Raw genomic sequence first — 15,300 nt, 5'->3', positions numbered from 1 at the left:
TTTATCAACATTTGGAAAATACATGATGATCATTTAATCTCCCTAGTCGATGTCAGTTTTTTACAACTACCTTAAGCTTCCTTAAAATTCCACCCTCTCTTCAATGTTCTGGATGCCTTCCTTTGAGAAAGCAGTTGCTATATGCATATAAAATAGTTTATAAGTTCAATTTCTCACAAAAATACTAGTACCTGACTTAAGATTATTGAATTTTAAATTCCTCAAGAAAAAGCTCCTTAAAAATAAAAGCTATAGGGTGTTTGGGTGGCTAAGTCAGTTAAGCAACCCACTCTTGATTTCAGCTCAGGTCATGATCTCAGGGTCTTGAGATCAAACCCTGTGTTGGGATCTGTGCAGTCTGTGAAGACTGCTTGTGATTCTCTCTCTCCCTTCCCCCTCCCCCCTCCACTAGCACACACACATGTTTCTCTCTCTCTCAAAAAATAATAATAATAATAACAATAATAATAAAAATAAAATAAAAGCTCAATGTCAGTGAATGATATTTATAGAAATTCCACAAAAAGATTCTATGTAACTGGTAGTTCATTTCATTTTTATTTATAAGCTGTCTGTGACCATAAAGTGCTACGTAATATGAGTAGATGCAACAAGCAAAAAGCATATGTCTTTATAATCCACAACCATTATTTCTCAGAGATTATGCATATACTTGGATTTTGAAATGCATGCAAAGAAAATTTAGCAATTTTAATACGTAAACTACACAAGTCATGTGATTTTACCCATTACCCATAAATCCATGTTTTTGTTTTTAAAACATTCTATAAAAATTACAACTGTGGTAAATTGAAAGATAACATCAACATTTCTTTTATACACAAAAGAAACATATCTTGCTTTTTTTTGACAGTTTGTCAGGGTGTCAATAATGTCTGTAAATCCAAATCCTTACAGAAACAAAGATGAGAAAAAAGGAAACTTGTCTATAATGGCAACTACAATGCACAGCCCAATAAAGAACAGAGATGGAACTAGATAAGGTTGACATAGCTCACTGCCATCAGAAGCATAATTCCTTTGACATTGGTGACTGGAACCACTTGAATTTTTCATAGCTAAATCTAGCCAGATACCAGATGGTTTCCTTTATGTATATGACCTTATTTAAGGCAATTAGATTACTTATGCAATAGAATTGTTAATTCTATATAAGACTCAATCTTCAGTGTAAAAGCTTTTCTAGATTACATATTCTTAAAATAAAATTTTAATTTCCTAATGAATGCTTTTATCTTGATTTCCATGTGCCAGAATTATTGAATCCACTTTGCTGAAAATTTTAAAGAAAATAACAGTTAGAAATACAACTTCAATACAAACATAAGCCTGTAATTAAACATTTTTAAATAACTACTTATCAATGGGGTAATTATGGGTTAAGCATTTTATTTTTCCTTTTTACTGCATTCATTACTATGGCTTTTGGTCATATACCATAAATACAAAGTACCAAGTACTTTTATTTATGAGATGCCTGAGAGTCATGTCTTCACAATGATATGTATTATAAAAAATGCAATGCCTAGGGAGTGCACATAGACAGGGAGGAAGACATAAAAACTTCTGAGTCTTTTGGTAATCATATCTCCTAGGCCATTCCATGGATTTCTAGAAGACTGAAAGTTTTAAAGTTGCCACTATGCATATCCAGGCCTTCGATATAATACTGGATCATGATAAGCCTGCTAAGTTAGAAAGAAAATGAAATATGGGAACTGGCTGAAGCTAGCAGAAAACGAAAAGTAAATACAATTGGGTTTGTTCCTTGTAATTGATACTGCAGCCTGATGGAACGTGTGTTTCTGAGTATTTCTCAGATCATTTTCCAGATGTGGCCTCCCAGTACACCATTAATATCACATATTGGTCATTAAATTCCACATTTTGGATCCCATGTAAGAATCACACATGCTCCTCTTTTATTCACCATGCCAATAAGGTGTCAGGAAACTTGTCCTCACATAATGCTGTTGACCACCTATCAATAGTAGCTCGGTTATTCCGTCTACTTACCATTGAATTAAAAATAAAATGCTGATACTGGCTATTAAAAACTAATCAAGTTTGATAAGATTTTCTGTTGCTAACTTAGTATACATTGTGCATAACTTTTAGATCAACTTTTAAAGTATTCACAGTTTAAAGAAAAGGAGTTAAAAATACCAGTCCTTAGTGTTTTCTTCTTATATAATTTATACCACTCAAGAGCCCATATTAAATTCATAAAAATACTTAGATGCTATATTTAATATAGAATTATATAGAACTAGCTCTAAGCTTTTCATTTAAAAATAACATTAAAAAGTATTTAGTGTAATAACCAAATTAGGTACAAAAGTATATTTCAATACAAATACAAAAGGTCATTCACAGAAATGGACTTCAAACAATTATTTGAGCAAAGAAGATCTTTATTTTTGTTTGGAAAAAATAAAAAATGTTCCAAAATAAATACTTAGTTGTATTATGCCTAGTCTGATACCAGGAGATAATAATATATGGTGACTGTTTTTATGCCATAAAATCCTATCATAGTATAAACTACCTTCAGCTGAAATCTTAACTAAATATAATTAATAAAATATTTTTACTTTATTGAAATCCCTCATTTCAACAATATTAAGTGCTCATTAATATTATTAGTAAAAGTGATGATTATTTAAAGCGTGTAACACTTACCCATAACTTTAGAGTAGCAAGGTTCACAGTGTATTGTCTGTCTGTAAATCCAAATACTGTCACCTGCTTGCAGGTTTTCCAAAGGCCGTTTGCATATTTCACACTAAAGAAAAAAACAATACATGAAGTTTACACACATTATATATGAAGTCTTTATTCTCAGTATATCAGGATAGAAAAGCCCTTTCAATTTACCCAGTACCATCCTCCATAACAACACTCAGATAAAAGAGAACCCTCAGGGAAAATGAGAATGTACCTGTCCAGGATCCTAATATTGAACTTTTCAAATAAATTATCACATCTCTCTACTCTGAAAAATGTGTATTTCAGGGCATATATAGCACTGAAGCTTCTACTTAGTTAACAATAGAGTAAATATAAATTTTCAAAAATTGGTTATGCCAAGGATAAGATCACCACTCAATATCTCAAACAAAAGCACAGAGTATATTCATTTGCTTACTAAGGGAGAGTTATGCTGCCCAATAACAGTCTCACTAGACAAAACCAGACTTCTGTTTTTACAGAAGTTTTGTATTGTGTTGGTTATGGAGGCAGAAAAGGGTTGACCTGTGTTCTTTGGAAATAAGTTCACTGCCAAACAGCTGAATTTCAAGCATGAGATTGTCATTGAGATGGCTTTCAGAGGTGAGTTCATGGAAGCAAATTGTCACTGATCAATTCGGTATGTTTAAACCAGTCCAGGTGGTTCTCCATAAGAAAGCTATAAGAGTAATACATCTTCTCTGAGGAGTATGGGGACATTTTTATTCTCGGTAGTATTTTATAATTAAATTGAAAGTGGAAATAAATCTTCCAAAATACAATAAATGGAAATTGTTGTTTAACAAATGAAATAATTGGGAAAATTCTCTTATTTTAAGAAGTTTTCTATATGATAACTTTATTTTTTTAAAGAATTTATTTATTTATTTGAGAGACAGAGTGAGCAAGAGAAGAGAGAGCAAGCCAGGGGCAGGGCAGAGGGAGAGGCAGGAGCAGACTCCCCCTGAGCAGGGAGCCTGATGTGGAATTCGATCCCAGGACCCTGGGATCATGACCTGAGCTGAAGGCAGACACTTAACCAACTGAGCCACCCCAGCACCCTGGATAATAATTTTAAATAAAGAGCTGTAGACTAACTTTTGATTTATTGAGTAAATTTTCATAACTAAAAGGAAATTTCTTTTTCTCTTAATTAAGTAATTATGCAATTTTCACATTTTATTTTAAATGGAATTCTCTATATTATAGCCTAAAATTGAATATTTTTTCTCAAAATGAGGCATCTGATTGCTATGTGTCACTTTCTAAAGCTACCTGAAGGAGAAGCAATCACTTGTCCAAGTATTACAGGTACTTGATCACATTAGATAATGTTTATCAACTGCAGAATGTCAGCGCAGAAAGGACCCTTGGATTTATGCAAGTGATTCTTCAATTGGCTGCCCTTAGATCTATCTAAGGAGCTTTTAAAAATGCCAATGCCAAAAAAATTAAAATTAAAATTAAAAAAAATGCCAATGCCCAGGAGTCACTTTCAAGATTTTTTATTTAGTTGGGCCAGTCCTAAGCATTCTATTTTTCTCCTAATTGCCCCTAGATGATTATAAGGTACAGCCAGAGTTGAGAACTACTTGTCTAGTCAGCTACCTCATTTCACAAATAAGGAAATGGAAGCCAAGCTAATTAGTTGATTTTCCAAAATGACAGCCAAAGTTAGTGGAAGTTAGAATTTGTACTCAGGCCCTCAGATTCCCTATTCAGTGCTCATCCAGTTACCCCAACAACTGTCATGTTGACCTACTCAATATTAGGGCAAGAAGTAAAAGAAATGATGTAGGACCAGAAATTGAAGAGTTCCACTATGTAAGCTTATTTTTATTATACTCAGCTACAATTATTTATAACTAATCATATTCTCAAAAGTTTCAGTAGTTTCAAGTATCATTAAGCCTATCAGTCCAAATTTCATGCCTCATGTAAAAAGCTGCTAGCTTTCTTAACAATTTCTCTTTTTGGATTTCATTGTTTTTATGCAATGCATGATTTATTAAAATGTTGCAAAAACTTATAAAGAGAACAAGTGTTTATATTCTTACAGATTTAAATCTCTAGGGTAAGAGTAATAAATGTGTCAGTAATCAACTCTAAGCCTAAAGCCAAGATAGTAATTATAAACCTTTGAGGTTTAGGCTGCAGAACTCTGAGAAATTTTTAAGTAATACATTATTAATATGGATGAGAGTGTTTCTGAAAGCTTTAAATTCACCTCCTGTATTTCATTAAATAATTATTTTTATTCCAGTCATTATGCAATTTTATATTTAGTTAACTGCAATAAACATATCCTTACCTTGAAGCAAGTGGAATGGCAGCAAATTTGTAATTCATCTAAAATCATTTTAGTTTCTATACCCAAAGGTTTCCGGCAATAAGTACACATATCTCTTTCAATGACAGACCTATAGAGACATAGCAATTACAAATAAATTTGTCATCATGCAAGAGACAGATGTATTCCCCATAAAGTCATGTGGAAATGATATGTTAATTTTGTTGATACTCTAGGAAATTGTGTGAAAATCATGAAAAGTTTGGGACTTACTTATTCTAGTGATAGAATTGATTCTTTTAGTTACCTCAGAATACTATCAAAGAATTAATATGAAGGAAAGTCTCAGATTATTAATTCATTAGCAGTGAAGAGTGCATCTGGTCAGGGTAAAGATGCTCATAGTTCCCTAATTGAACTAGGTCATGAGTACCCCTTGAAGCTAGAAGAGGGTTTTGAATTATTAATTTGCATATATCATAGACAAATTATACTGTCAATCAGTATAAAATTTTAACTCTCAAAACATTCAATAAGACAAAAATACAAATCCATTCAAAAGCATTTTGGTAAATTCACAAATGATGGGTCTGTGGTACCCTAGACTCTAGGGTCTAGAGTCCCCAAAATGCTCCTCTATAACAAATCTCTTGGTATCATTTTAAGACTCAGAATACAGGGCTAGCTTTCATGACAAAATTTATGTTCTCCAACAAGATACAACCTCTCCACAAATTTGATGAGGAAAAGAGAGTTTTATTATCTATTTTGGAATAATAACATGACAGACAAACCACAGATAAGATCAGCAAGTCCGAAAGACCTCAGGTCACACAGCACCTTATGAAATGCCAACAGCTCCGTGATTCTTTTCCTTTGGGAAGGTACTAGGACTACCTTAAATAGCATCTTGCAAAGCTTACTAGTTTCAGGGCGTTAGGAGACAGGCCTGAAATTTCCACAGTAGGCTACACAAGTGTAAAATGAAAATAATCAATACTTATATAGTGCTAATATGCTTCCTACAGGCAGTGTGCTTTCCATGCACTTAGCTTGCATAAATTCATTTACTTTTCAAAATATGTCTGAGAAGCAGGTCCTATTATTTTCACATCATTTCACAGAAGAAGAAACTGAGGCATGGAAGGGCAAGAAATTTGCTTCTGTCATGCGGCCAGTTGAGTGGCAGCAGAATTTGAACAAAGGTAATGTGGCCCTAGAGTTCCTGTGCTGCCTCAAGGCCTGCCCATGAAGACCACTAGGCTCATCATATGAAAGTGAACTAGTCGTGCTCAGAGCCTTGATCCTAGGATCAAGGCCAGGACTAGAAGCAGAGAGGAGGGAAAATGAATGAAAGGAGGAGGTAGGAGAGGAGATTTAAGAAGATGAAACTTGTCTGATTTTATAATTTCAGTTATTCTAGTCCTTATATAGATCAATAAATAGTTTCCTCTTTCAATTATCTCTAAAGGTCCTTCCTTATATATTCCTGTCCAATAGTTTCTCTTTTTTATTTTTTTAATGGTTTCTTATGGATAATTCGTATATATACATACATAGGTGCCCACACACTTAAATTTTCTATGTAAGACCGTGAGCACCTCAAGAGTACAAAGCAGGCACTCTCTATTCTACTTCCATTCCAGAGGCACTCAGGGAGGAGCTGGGAATACAAAGAGTGAGACAGTCTCCTTGCCATGAGGGTAGCCAAGTGTATGATTTGATGATCACAGCTTATTACAGATACATGGAGAGAATTAGGAGAGCATGGCCAACGAAGCAACTATTCCCTGGGGTGGAGTCAAGAAGGCCTTGTTGGAAAAAGTGCCACATGAGTGAAAGCTTGAGGACAGAGGGGCTCAGTGAGGTGCAGAGGAGCATGGTAGAGGAATTCTAAGCAGAGCAAACAGAATGTACCAAAGAGGGTATCTGGAGTGATTAAACATCAGTCAATATTCAGCAGGAACAAATTCTAAAGGCCCATAAATAATTGTGCAGAGGAATTAGTCTTTATCCTGGTAAAGTGGGAACCACTTTACATGGGATTGAAATGCTTAGATAAGACCTCTGGGGACATAGCTTATTTCACATATTAATCAACAAGAAAAGTTGCTTGGCAGACTGCTCCTACAGACGATTGACTTTTGCTCTGATGACTAAGAAAAAGTTCAAGAGCCACTTTAGTAACAGAATTGAAATTCTTCATATTAAGAGCAATACTTATGTGAAGAATGTTTTTCCTTCCTTAAGTTAACAGTAACAATATGAGCCCAGGGAAAGCTTTGATGTTGGTGTTGTCCTTATTAAGACCATACTGTTAATGAAAGACCTTTTTCAAAGGATTATGGAGGGGAAAAGCTGCCTTTTTTGTTAGTTTGTTTTTAGTTACCTAGGCAGTATTTGTAGTTCTAATGCTTGTGTAAATGACTTTATTCCTCAAAGAAGTGTGACATAAAGGCAAGACACTCAGAGGATTACTGGTACTACAAGATCTTATAAAAGTCACAGAAAGAGGATATTATTTTGATGCCTGGCCCATCCATGTTTTTTCTTAGCAAATAGAGCATTAGCTTATTTTTTTCCAAAAACATTTACTGAGTATCTGTTAGGTGTAAAACACAGCATTACAAGCTGAAGCTGTGCTTAAAAATAAGATAGGCCCTTACCCTCAAGAAGTCATATTTCCAGCCTCTGCTATAAAGAAACACCATCAATAGAATGTTGTGCATTTGCATTACAGTTGGCTTCCAGTGGTTGGGTTGAAATGCTAATTACTTTTATTTTGTCCATTGGAAATCTGCAGGATGTATTCTCATGAGCATCACCTATGTGCCCCACTGAACATTAAATGGTAAAGAAGGATCACCAACAGCAAAAGCCTGGTGTTAGTTTACCAGAATTAACTTGATATGCATTGTAACCCCTGTCTTGAGAACTGAGTATGGGCCCAGGGTGGGTCATAGCAGCATATCCATGCAGCTGTTTGCAAGGTGAGCTGGCTCTGGAAAACCACAAGGAGGGAGGGTTGAGGGCACAGTCAAATGATGCAGTGAAGCCTAGACACTAAAAATGTGACATTAATAGTGACTCCTGGGAATCAGCAGAGGGGCTGATCTGGTAGGCAGCTGTATGGCATGGAAAGTTCTAGTGGCATGGAAAGTACATCAAGTATATCAAAATTAAAGAGCGGCAACATCCCAGAAGCCAAAGAATGAATTCCTGGATACAGAGGTTGTTGTATGTTGCTCCATTCATACACATGTGTAACAATCACCATCAAGAGTGCCATCTCTAAGTACAATGGACAAGAATCACATCTTTCAATATTATATATACAATTAGATATATCTAATGTGAATAGAAATTATATTATATATAAGTGTATATATGCATACATGTATATACTTATACACTAAAATATATAAAATATACATTATATATAAAAGTGCATATATTACACATATATGTATATATATACATATAGTTTAAGTGTGTGTGTGTGTATATATATATATATATATACTTTCAGGTGTGGAAATAAAGAAAAACTCACCTATCTGAAGTCGAATAAACAGTTTGTATGTATTTTCCAGAGATATTCTCCTGATATCCATCCTTCAGTGATTTACTAGAAACAAACATAAATGGACATATAAGAATTGGACAATTTTCATCTTGTTGTACACACTCACATGCATGTGACGAAGCACACACACACCTCCTCATGCAGTCTTATTATTTTTTTTCTGTGATGTTACAAACCAGGACCATGTATTAACATCCTTTTCTTTTTTTTTAGGATGGAGAAGAGCTAATACATAAGCCATCTCCAAGATGACCGAAGTTGACATATCTCCTGAAGTAAATAGAGAATAGGGCAAGGAGCACAGGAACACACATGAACCATCATTTCTTGTGAAATTTATACTCTTCTCTTCCTCAATCATTTACTAAAAGAAAGCCACATGTAATCTAAAGAGAAAAGGAAATACACTAAGCATGAGCCAGTGTAAGCGCCTGTAAGTATCACCATTCAGGTAGAAAAGCAGGGATTCTTGAGCTTTTAGAGAAAACTATAGAAATGCTTATTTTTACTTGAACACATCCAAGAAAGAATAGTCTAGAATGAAAGAAAAAGAGAGTACTTTTAAGTCCTATTTGCTTCATTGTTCAGACTGCCCCAGTTTGTAAATATCAGTCTTTCCCCCCAAGAGGAGTGAAATCTGCAATGCACTAACCAGCTGGCAACTCATAATTGCTTCCCAAGTACTTATGCTGTCTGGGAGTATATTAGGGCTGGAAGCAACACATTCCTATTATTTCATACAGTTAGTGGTAATCCTACAACCTTCACCTAAAATATTTAAATAAGAAACCTTTCTCTCCCTCCAAACTGCCAACAGGCAGACTGTTGCCAGAAATAGAATCTATTTGGAACATACAAACCAAAATGATAAGCAAGAGTTTGCACATATTTGTACATGATACGTGTATTATTACTCCCAATTTATTGATGAGGAAACTGAGATTTGTAGAAATTAAGTAGCTTTTGCCAAGATCACATGGTTAGCAAATGACACAGATTCAATCCTGAATCTGATGCTAGGACCTCTTACACTATACTGCAACATCAGTGTACAGTTTAGGGAGAATTAGATTCAGCAGAAAAATCAAACTTGAAGCTGTGTTTTACGAGGAAAATTATGTGTGGTTTTGAGAAACGTCTTCTGGAAAATTGTCCACCTTCTGACATACAATGAAGCTCCTAGAGTCCTTTCAGGGACCCCTCTCTAGAAATGCTCTCCTTTCTTTGAAATGAGTTCTGGTTAACACATACATCACATTGATCACATTTGGAATACCCTTCAATATATTACCTCACAGGCTAATTTTTGTTTTTGTACTCCCTGAAATTGAATGGGGTGTGAATTAATGACCTTGATTGACATTTTCCTCAACATCCATCACTCCAAGCAGTAGATATTGGGGCATATTAATTCTCTGTAATTTGGGCCAGAGTGTATCTACTAAAGCTAATATCCCTTATTTCAGATTAGAGGCAAGCAATAGTAGATAGAACCAGAGTAGTATATAGAACTATTTAATTAAAGTGGGACTTGAAATTAGCATAGGAATATTTTTTAATAGATTTATTTTTAATTGGTGTTCAATTTACCAACAATTTTGCATTGTGTGATTTTATAAAGCTTGCTATAAACATATAGTTACATATGATAATGTGAGAACTTACAAATGGTTATCCCACTATGCATACACTTGTTATATTCAAGTATTTGGTTCATCCAACGACTATTTATGACTATTTGCCAGCTACTTAATATTGGAAACATTATAAAGAATTATATACCTAGAACTCAATATATTCCTAAGTGGTCTTCTTTTTTATAATTTCTTTTTTAAAAATATTTTATTTATTTATTCATGAGAGACAGAGAGAGAGGCAGAGACATGGGCAGAGAGAGAAGCAGGCTCCCCATGGGGAGCCAACTGGGGTACTCCATCCCAGGACGCCAGGATCATAACCTGAGCCGAAGACAGACACTCAACCACTGAGCTACCCAGGCATCCCTCCTAAGTGGTCTTCTATTTGAAAAAAGCATGCTTACTCCAAAATAATAGGATCTCTTCTTACATACAGATTTTTTCAAAATTAGAATAAATGTAGCAAAATATTTTAAATAAATGCCCAGTACCTGTTCTCCACATATGTCCTTGTATACACAAAGGTATCCTTTGGTCCTGCATGCCTGGTTTCAGCATTGAAGCTGCAATACAAACCATTTACTCAAGGTTTAAAGTTTATTTACAAGAATAATGAAAACAATAAGGCTATTATCTAATTTAATGTAAAAAATAGTGCTTATATTTTTTAAAAAAAATTGTAACTTTTGAAATGTAATTGTTAAAAGGGTATTAATCCACTTCTGCAAAACTTCTTAATAACTCCTATTTTGTTCTTAGCTTCCACTGTCTTGGTCTACTTCCAGAATACTGCTATGAAAATTTGTCACTCAGAAAATCTGTCATAGAGCATATCGATTATTGGGAATATTTGTATAATACATTTTACTGTTTGTTTCCCAGGCATCTCATTTGTATTTTCAAACCATAATATTCCCTGCAAACCTCAAAAAGTTTACCTTAATGAGTTAATAAAATAACATCTAATTTAATGAAACTTTAAATCTACTTAAAGAATATCAACATAAATGTCACAAACAGGCTTTTTAAAAAATGTAGAATTTTCAGAGAAAAATCACACTTACACTTTACTATCCAGATATCAAAACTTACCAATGACTAAGTTGCTAACTTAATGCCTTTGTGTGAGGCTGTTTCATATAGCCACTGATAAAATGATAAATGTATGCATTTCAAACAAGGGATCAGATCATATATAAGATGATTTTTAAAAACAGAAGGAGAAGAGTCCTGTCATTTGGTTTACAATTGGCTACAGCACCTGAGATTCTTCCTGGCTTCATAAGAATGGGCAGGAGTTCTAGTAAGCTGGTTATTTAAAGCATCAGTGGATCCAACGACTTGGCCATCTACCCTGGGAAAGCAAACACAAATATCTGGCATTTCTAAGGTCATTTAGAAGTTTATTGTTTTGTGAAAATTTTGTTCAATTAACATTTTAACATATAGTAAACCTCTTTATATTGGTCTGGTTTCTGTGCAGATACTCAAATAGAATACATGTACCATTTTACTCCTCCACAGCAACCACTGTTTCACCTTTAAGAATAATCTACAGGCATGTGTCATATTATCTAACAGTAGGATATAATACATTTTCACTGAAGGCAAAAACCATCTGAAATTGGTTCTGGTAATGCTGTCATACCAGCAGCGCCACTGCAGAAAGCTTCTCATGCACAGTTTATCTTGAGAGTTTATCAATTTGATGAAAATTATCCAGGGATTGCTTTTAGAAATTCCAGTTTCCATGTTATTTTTAATGGAAAGCAATATTTTGAAGATTACAGAACCCTGACCTAGATTTCTGCTAATTAAAAAATACCACTACACTTAACAAAGTATAGGCATATTTTCTTTTTCCTCTGGAACAGAGGAAAACTTTAATGAAGGAATAGTAAAAATTATAGCCACTTTTCTCCCTCCACGTTAGTAAACTCTGATATAGAAGAAATGTGAAAACCAAGAGGACAGTTTAGATCTTAATCAAGCCTTATCATTTCTAAACACACTGTTCCTTCCATTTCAATAGCTCTTAAAGAGGAGGAAAATATTTGTTCACATATTATCTCTGGCATACCAAAAAATCATCTTTTAGTTTTAAGACAGATGTTTCATAAAACATACAGCTATATTAAAATGATACTAAGTAGCAAGGAAGTAGAATTAACGTCAGAAGATTTTCTAACCTGATTATTAGAATATGTCATTCCAGGAATAAAAAAAAATAACTAGAAATTGTTTGGAAAATACTCAAATCATATAATATATAATACAAAACCCAATTTTAAGAAATAAACAGCTTCAAAGAACAAAAGTTGTGAGTTTGAAATGTGTTTGCACCATCCTCAGCAGTATAAAAATCAAATATCACCAGTTAGCAAAGTCTTCAAATAGGAAAAGGAAATTGCAAACAGTACTGTTTTTCTAAAAAGATTTTATTTATTTATTTGAGAGAGAGAGAGAGAGAGAGAGAGAGAGAGAAAGTATGAGCAGGAGTAAAGGCAGAGGGAGAAGCAGACTCCCCACTGAGTGGGGAGCCAGACATGGGGCTTGATCCCGGGACGCCAGAATCATGACTTGAGCTGCAGGCAGATGCTTAACCCACTGAGCCACCCAGGTGCCCCACAAACAGGACTGTCAAGGACTGAATTGTCTCTCTCCAAACAAAATTCATATGTTGAAACCCTAACTCTCAATGTGATTTGGAGACAGAGCCTATAAGAAGGTAAAAAAGGTTAAGTGAGGTCATGGGTAGGGCCATAGGACTTGTGTTCTTTAAAGAAGGGGAAGTGACATGAAAGATCTGTGTGTGTTTGTGCACATAGAGAGGAGAGGCCATTCAAGGCCACAGTGAGAAAGTGGCCATCTGCAAACTAAGGAGAAAGGCCTTGGGAGAAGCCAAGACTGACAACACTTTGATCTGGACTTCTAGCTTCCAGAGTTGTGAGAAAATAAATTTCTTTTGTTTAAGCCCCCTGGTCTGTGGTATTTTATTATGGCAACACAGACAGAGTAATAATACAAGTAGCATTCCTAGTTGTGTTTATAATGAGATTAATGACTTCGCCTTCATGAAGATTTAATTTTTATAACTGTGAATAAAAACCAAATACTACTAAACAAATTTGAAATATGGAGCAATAAACTATTAGATGGATTTTGCTCCATCCAGGAGGTTTGGAAGATGAGAAATTAAAAAAAAATAGAACTTCTATTTCAGAGTAGTTTTAAATGTATGGAAAAATTGCAAAGAGTGAGGAAAATTTGTGTCTACCCTTCACCCAGCTTCTCCTAATACTAATATCTTACATAACCGTGGTATGTTTTTCAAAACTAAAGAATCAACATTGGTACAGTACTATTAACTAAACTACAGACTTCATTTGTATTTTATCAGTTTTTCCACTGATGTCCTTTCTCCATTCCAGAATCCGAACCAGTACATATCTTCCACATAATCATCATGGCTTTTTAGTCTCCTAGGGTCTGTGATAGTTTACTAAGTCTTTCTTTGCTCTTCATGAGATGGTGATAGATGTTACACAGGAAATTCTATCTTGATGCCAATAAGTGGTAAAGATTTTTTTTATTATTTAGAACCATAGAAATAGTTAGAAAATACTTTGGCCACCAGTGAAATAACCGGCAGTGTTTTTTATAATGCTACTGGGTCCCATATCCAGATATTCTGGTTTAATTAGCTTGAATTATAGCTTGGGCACTGGGATTCCTTTAAGCCTCTCCGGTAAGTCTCATAGCAAATTAAGGTTACAAACCATCACCTTAGAGGTTGGGCAGCCCAACTTTTTACCCAAGAGAGCACTGGTTCTCAGAGTGTGATCCCTGGGTCAGCAGGTGGTTGTAACATACACTAAAGTTTAGGAACTGGTGCAATCAAGGAAACTCTGCCCAAGTATTCCTCTCATATACCTTGAGTAATCCTTATAAAGGATAACTCATGATTCACAATGTTTGTTGTTTAACGGTTTTATGGTTAAGAAGTTACTCTTCAGGGGCACCTGGGTCGCTCAGTGGTTGAGCGTCTGCCTTTAGCTTGGGTTGTGATCCCGGGGTCCTGGCATCAAGTCCTTCATCAGGCTCCCCACAGGAAGCCTGCTTCTCCCTCTGCCTGTGTCTCTGTCTCTCTTTGTATATCTCTCATTAATAAATAAATAAAATCTTTGAAAAAACAATAATAACAAAAAAACAACACAATAAAAAAGGAAGTTATTCTTCATCGAAACAAATTGTTGAATTATAACTTCCAATTAATGGTCATAGCTTTGTTTCTTACTAAATAACAACTCTACAAAATATAAACTCACTGTGTAGGATCTTATAAAATTTCTAATGAAATTACTCTTGAGGAAATATTTCCTGCAGTGGAAATTCACCTTGAAAATTTACCTATCTGGAACCATCATACATCACCAGTGAGAGTATGAAATGGTACAGCTGCTCTAAAAACAGTCTGGTGATTCCTTGGATGGTTAAACATAGAGTTACTACACAATCCAGCATTTCCAGTCCTAGGTGTATACCCAAGAGAAATGAAAATATATCCCACACAAAATCTTATATATACAGCATCTTTCCTAATAGTTAAATACAATCCAAAAGTCAAAAACAGTTCAAATACCCATCAATTGATGAATAAACAAAATGCTGTTTAGCCATACAACAGAATAAATACCATTTGGGAATAAAAAGAAATAAAATACTGATACACACTGTAATACAGATGAATCATGAAAATATTATGCAAATTGAAAGAAACCACTCATAAAGGACCACATAGTGCATGATTCCATTTCTATGAAATGTTCAGAATAGGCAATTCACAGAGACAGAAAAGTAGATTAGCAGTCGCCTAGGGCTGAGGGGTTGGGAAGAAAATGTGTGACCGCTAATGGAATGGGGTTTCTTTCTGAGGTGATAAATATATTCTAAAATGGGTTGTGGTGATGGTTGCACAATTCCATGAATATACTGATCAGAAACATATATTTATTTGGACATTCTATTACTATACT

General features: G+C 34.6%; 1 protein-coding gene across 11 annotated transcripts in view; it reads right to left on the bottom strand.

Annotated features, from left to right (window-relative positions):
* Nucleotides 1-528: 528 nt before the first annotated feature.
* The window catches only part of SCEL (sciellin), a 111,037-nt gene continuing 96,265 nt past the window's right edge, over nucleotides 529-15,300 (bottom strand). For all 11 annotated transcript variants that reach the window (XM_055335683.1, XM_055335692.1, XM_055335684.1 and 8 more), the window contains 6 exons: nucleotides 11,526-11,618; nucleotides 10,756-10,827; nucleotides 8,595-8,669; nucleotides 5,063-5,171; nucleotides 2,704-2,806; nucleotides 529-1,294 (listed from right to left, as the gene is read on the bottom strand). In XM_055335683.1, the coding sequence (XP_055191658.1) occupies nucleotides 1,278-1,294; nucleotides 2,704-2,806; nucleotides 5,063-5,171; nucleotides 8,595-8,669; nucleotides 10,756-10,827; nucleotides 11,526-11,618 (469 nt within the window). In that variant the 3' untranslated portion in view covers nucleotides 529-1,277. The remainder of the gene's footprint in view (nucleotides 1,295-2,703; nucleotides 2,807-5,062; nucleotides 5,172-8,594; nucleotides 8,670-10,755; nucleotides 10,828-11,525; nucleotides 11,619-15,300) is intronic.

This window comes from Nyctereutes procyonoides, unplaced genomic scaffold (genome assembly GCF_905146905.1).
Source record: "Nyctereutes procyonoides isolate TBG_1078 unplaced genomic scaffold, NYPRO_anot_genome, whole genome shotgun sequence".
In the NCBI taxonomy this organism is placed as follows: Eukaryota; Metazoa; Chordata; class Mammalia; order Carnivora; family Canidae; genus Nyctereutes; species Nyctereutes procyonoides.
This window is presented reverse-complemented; position numbering and strand designations above follow the sequence as displayed.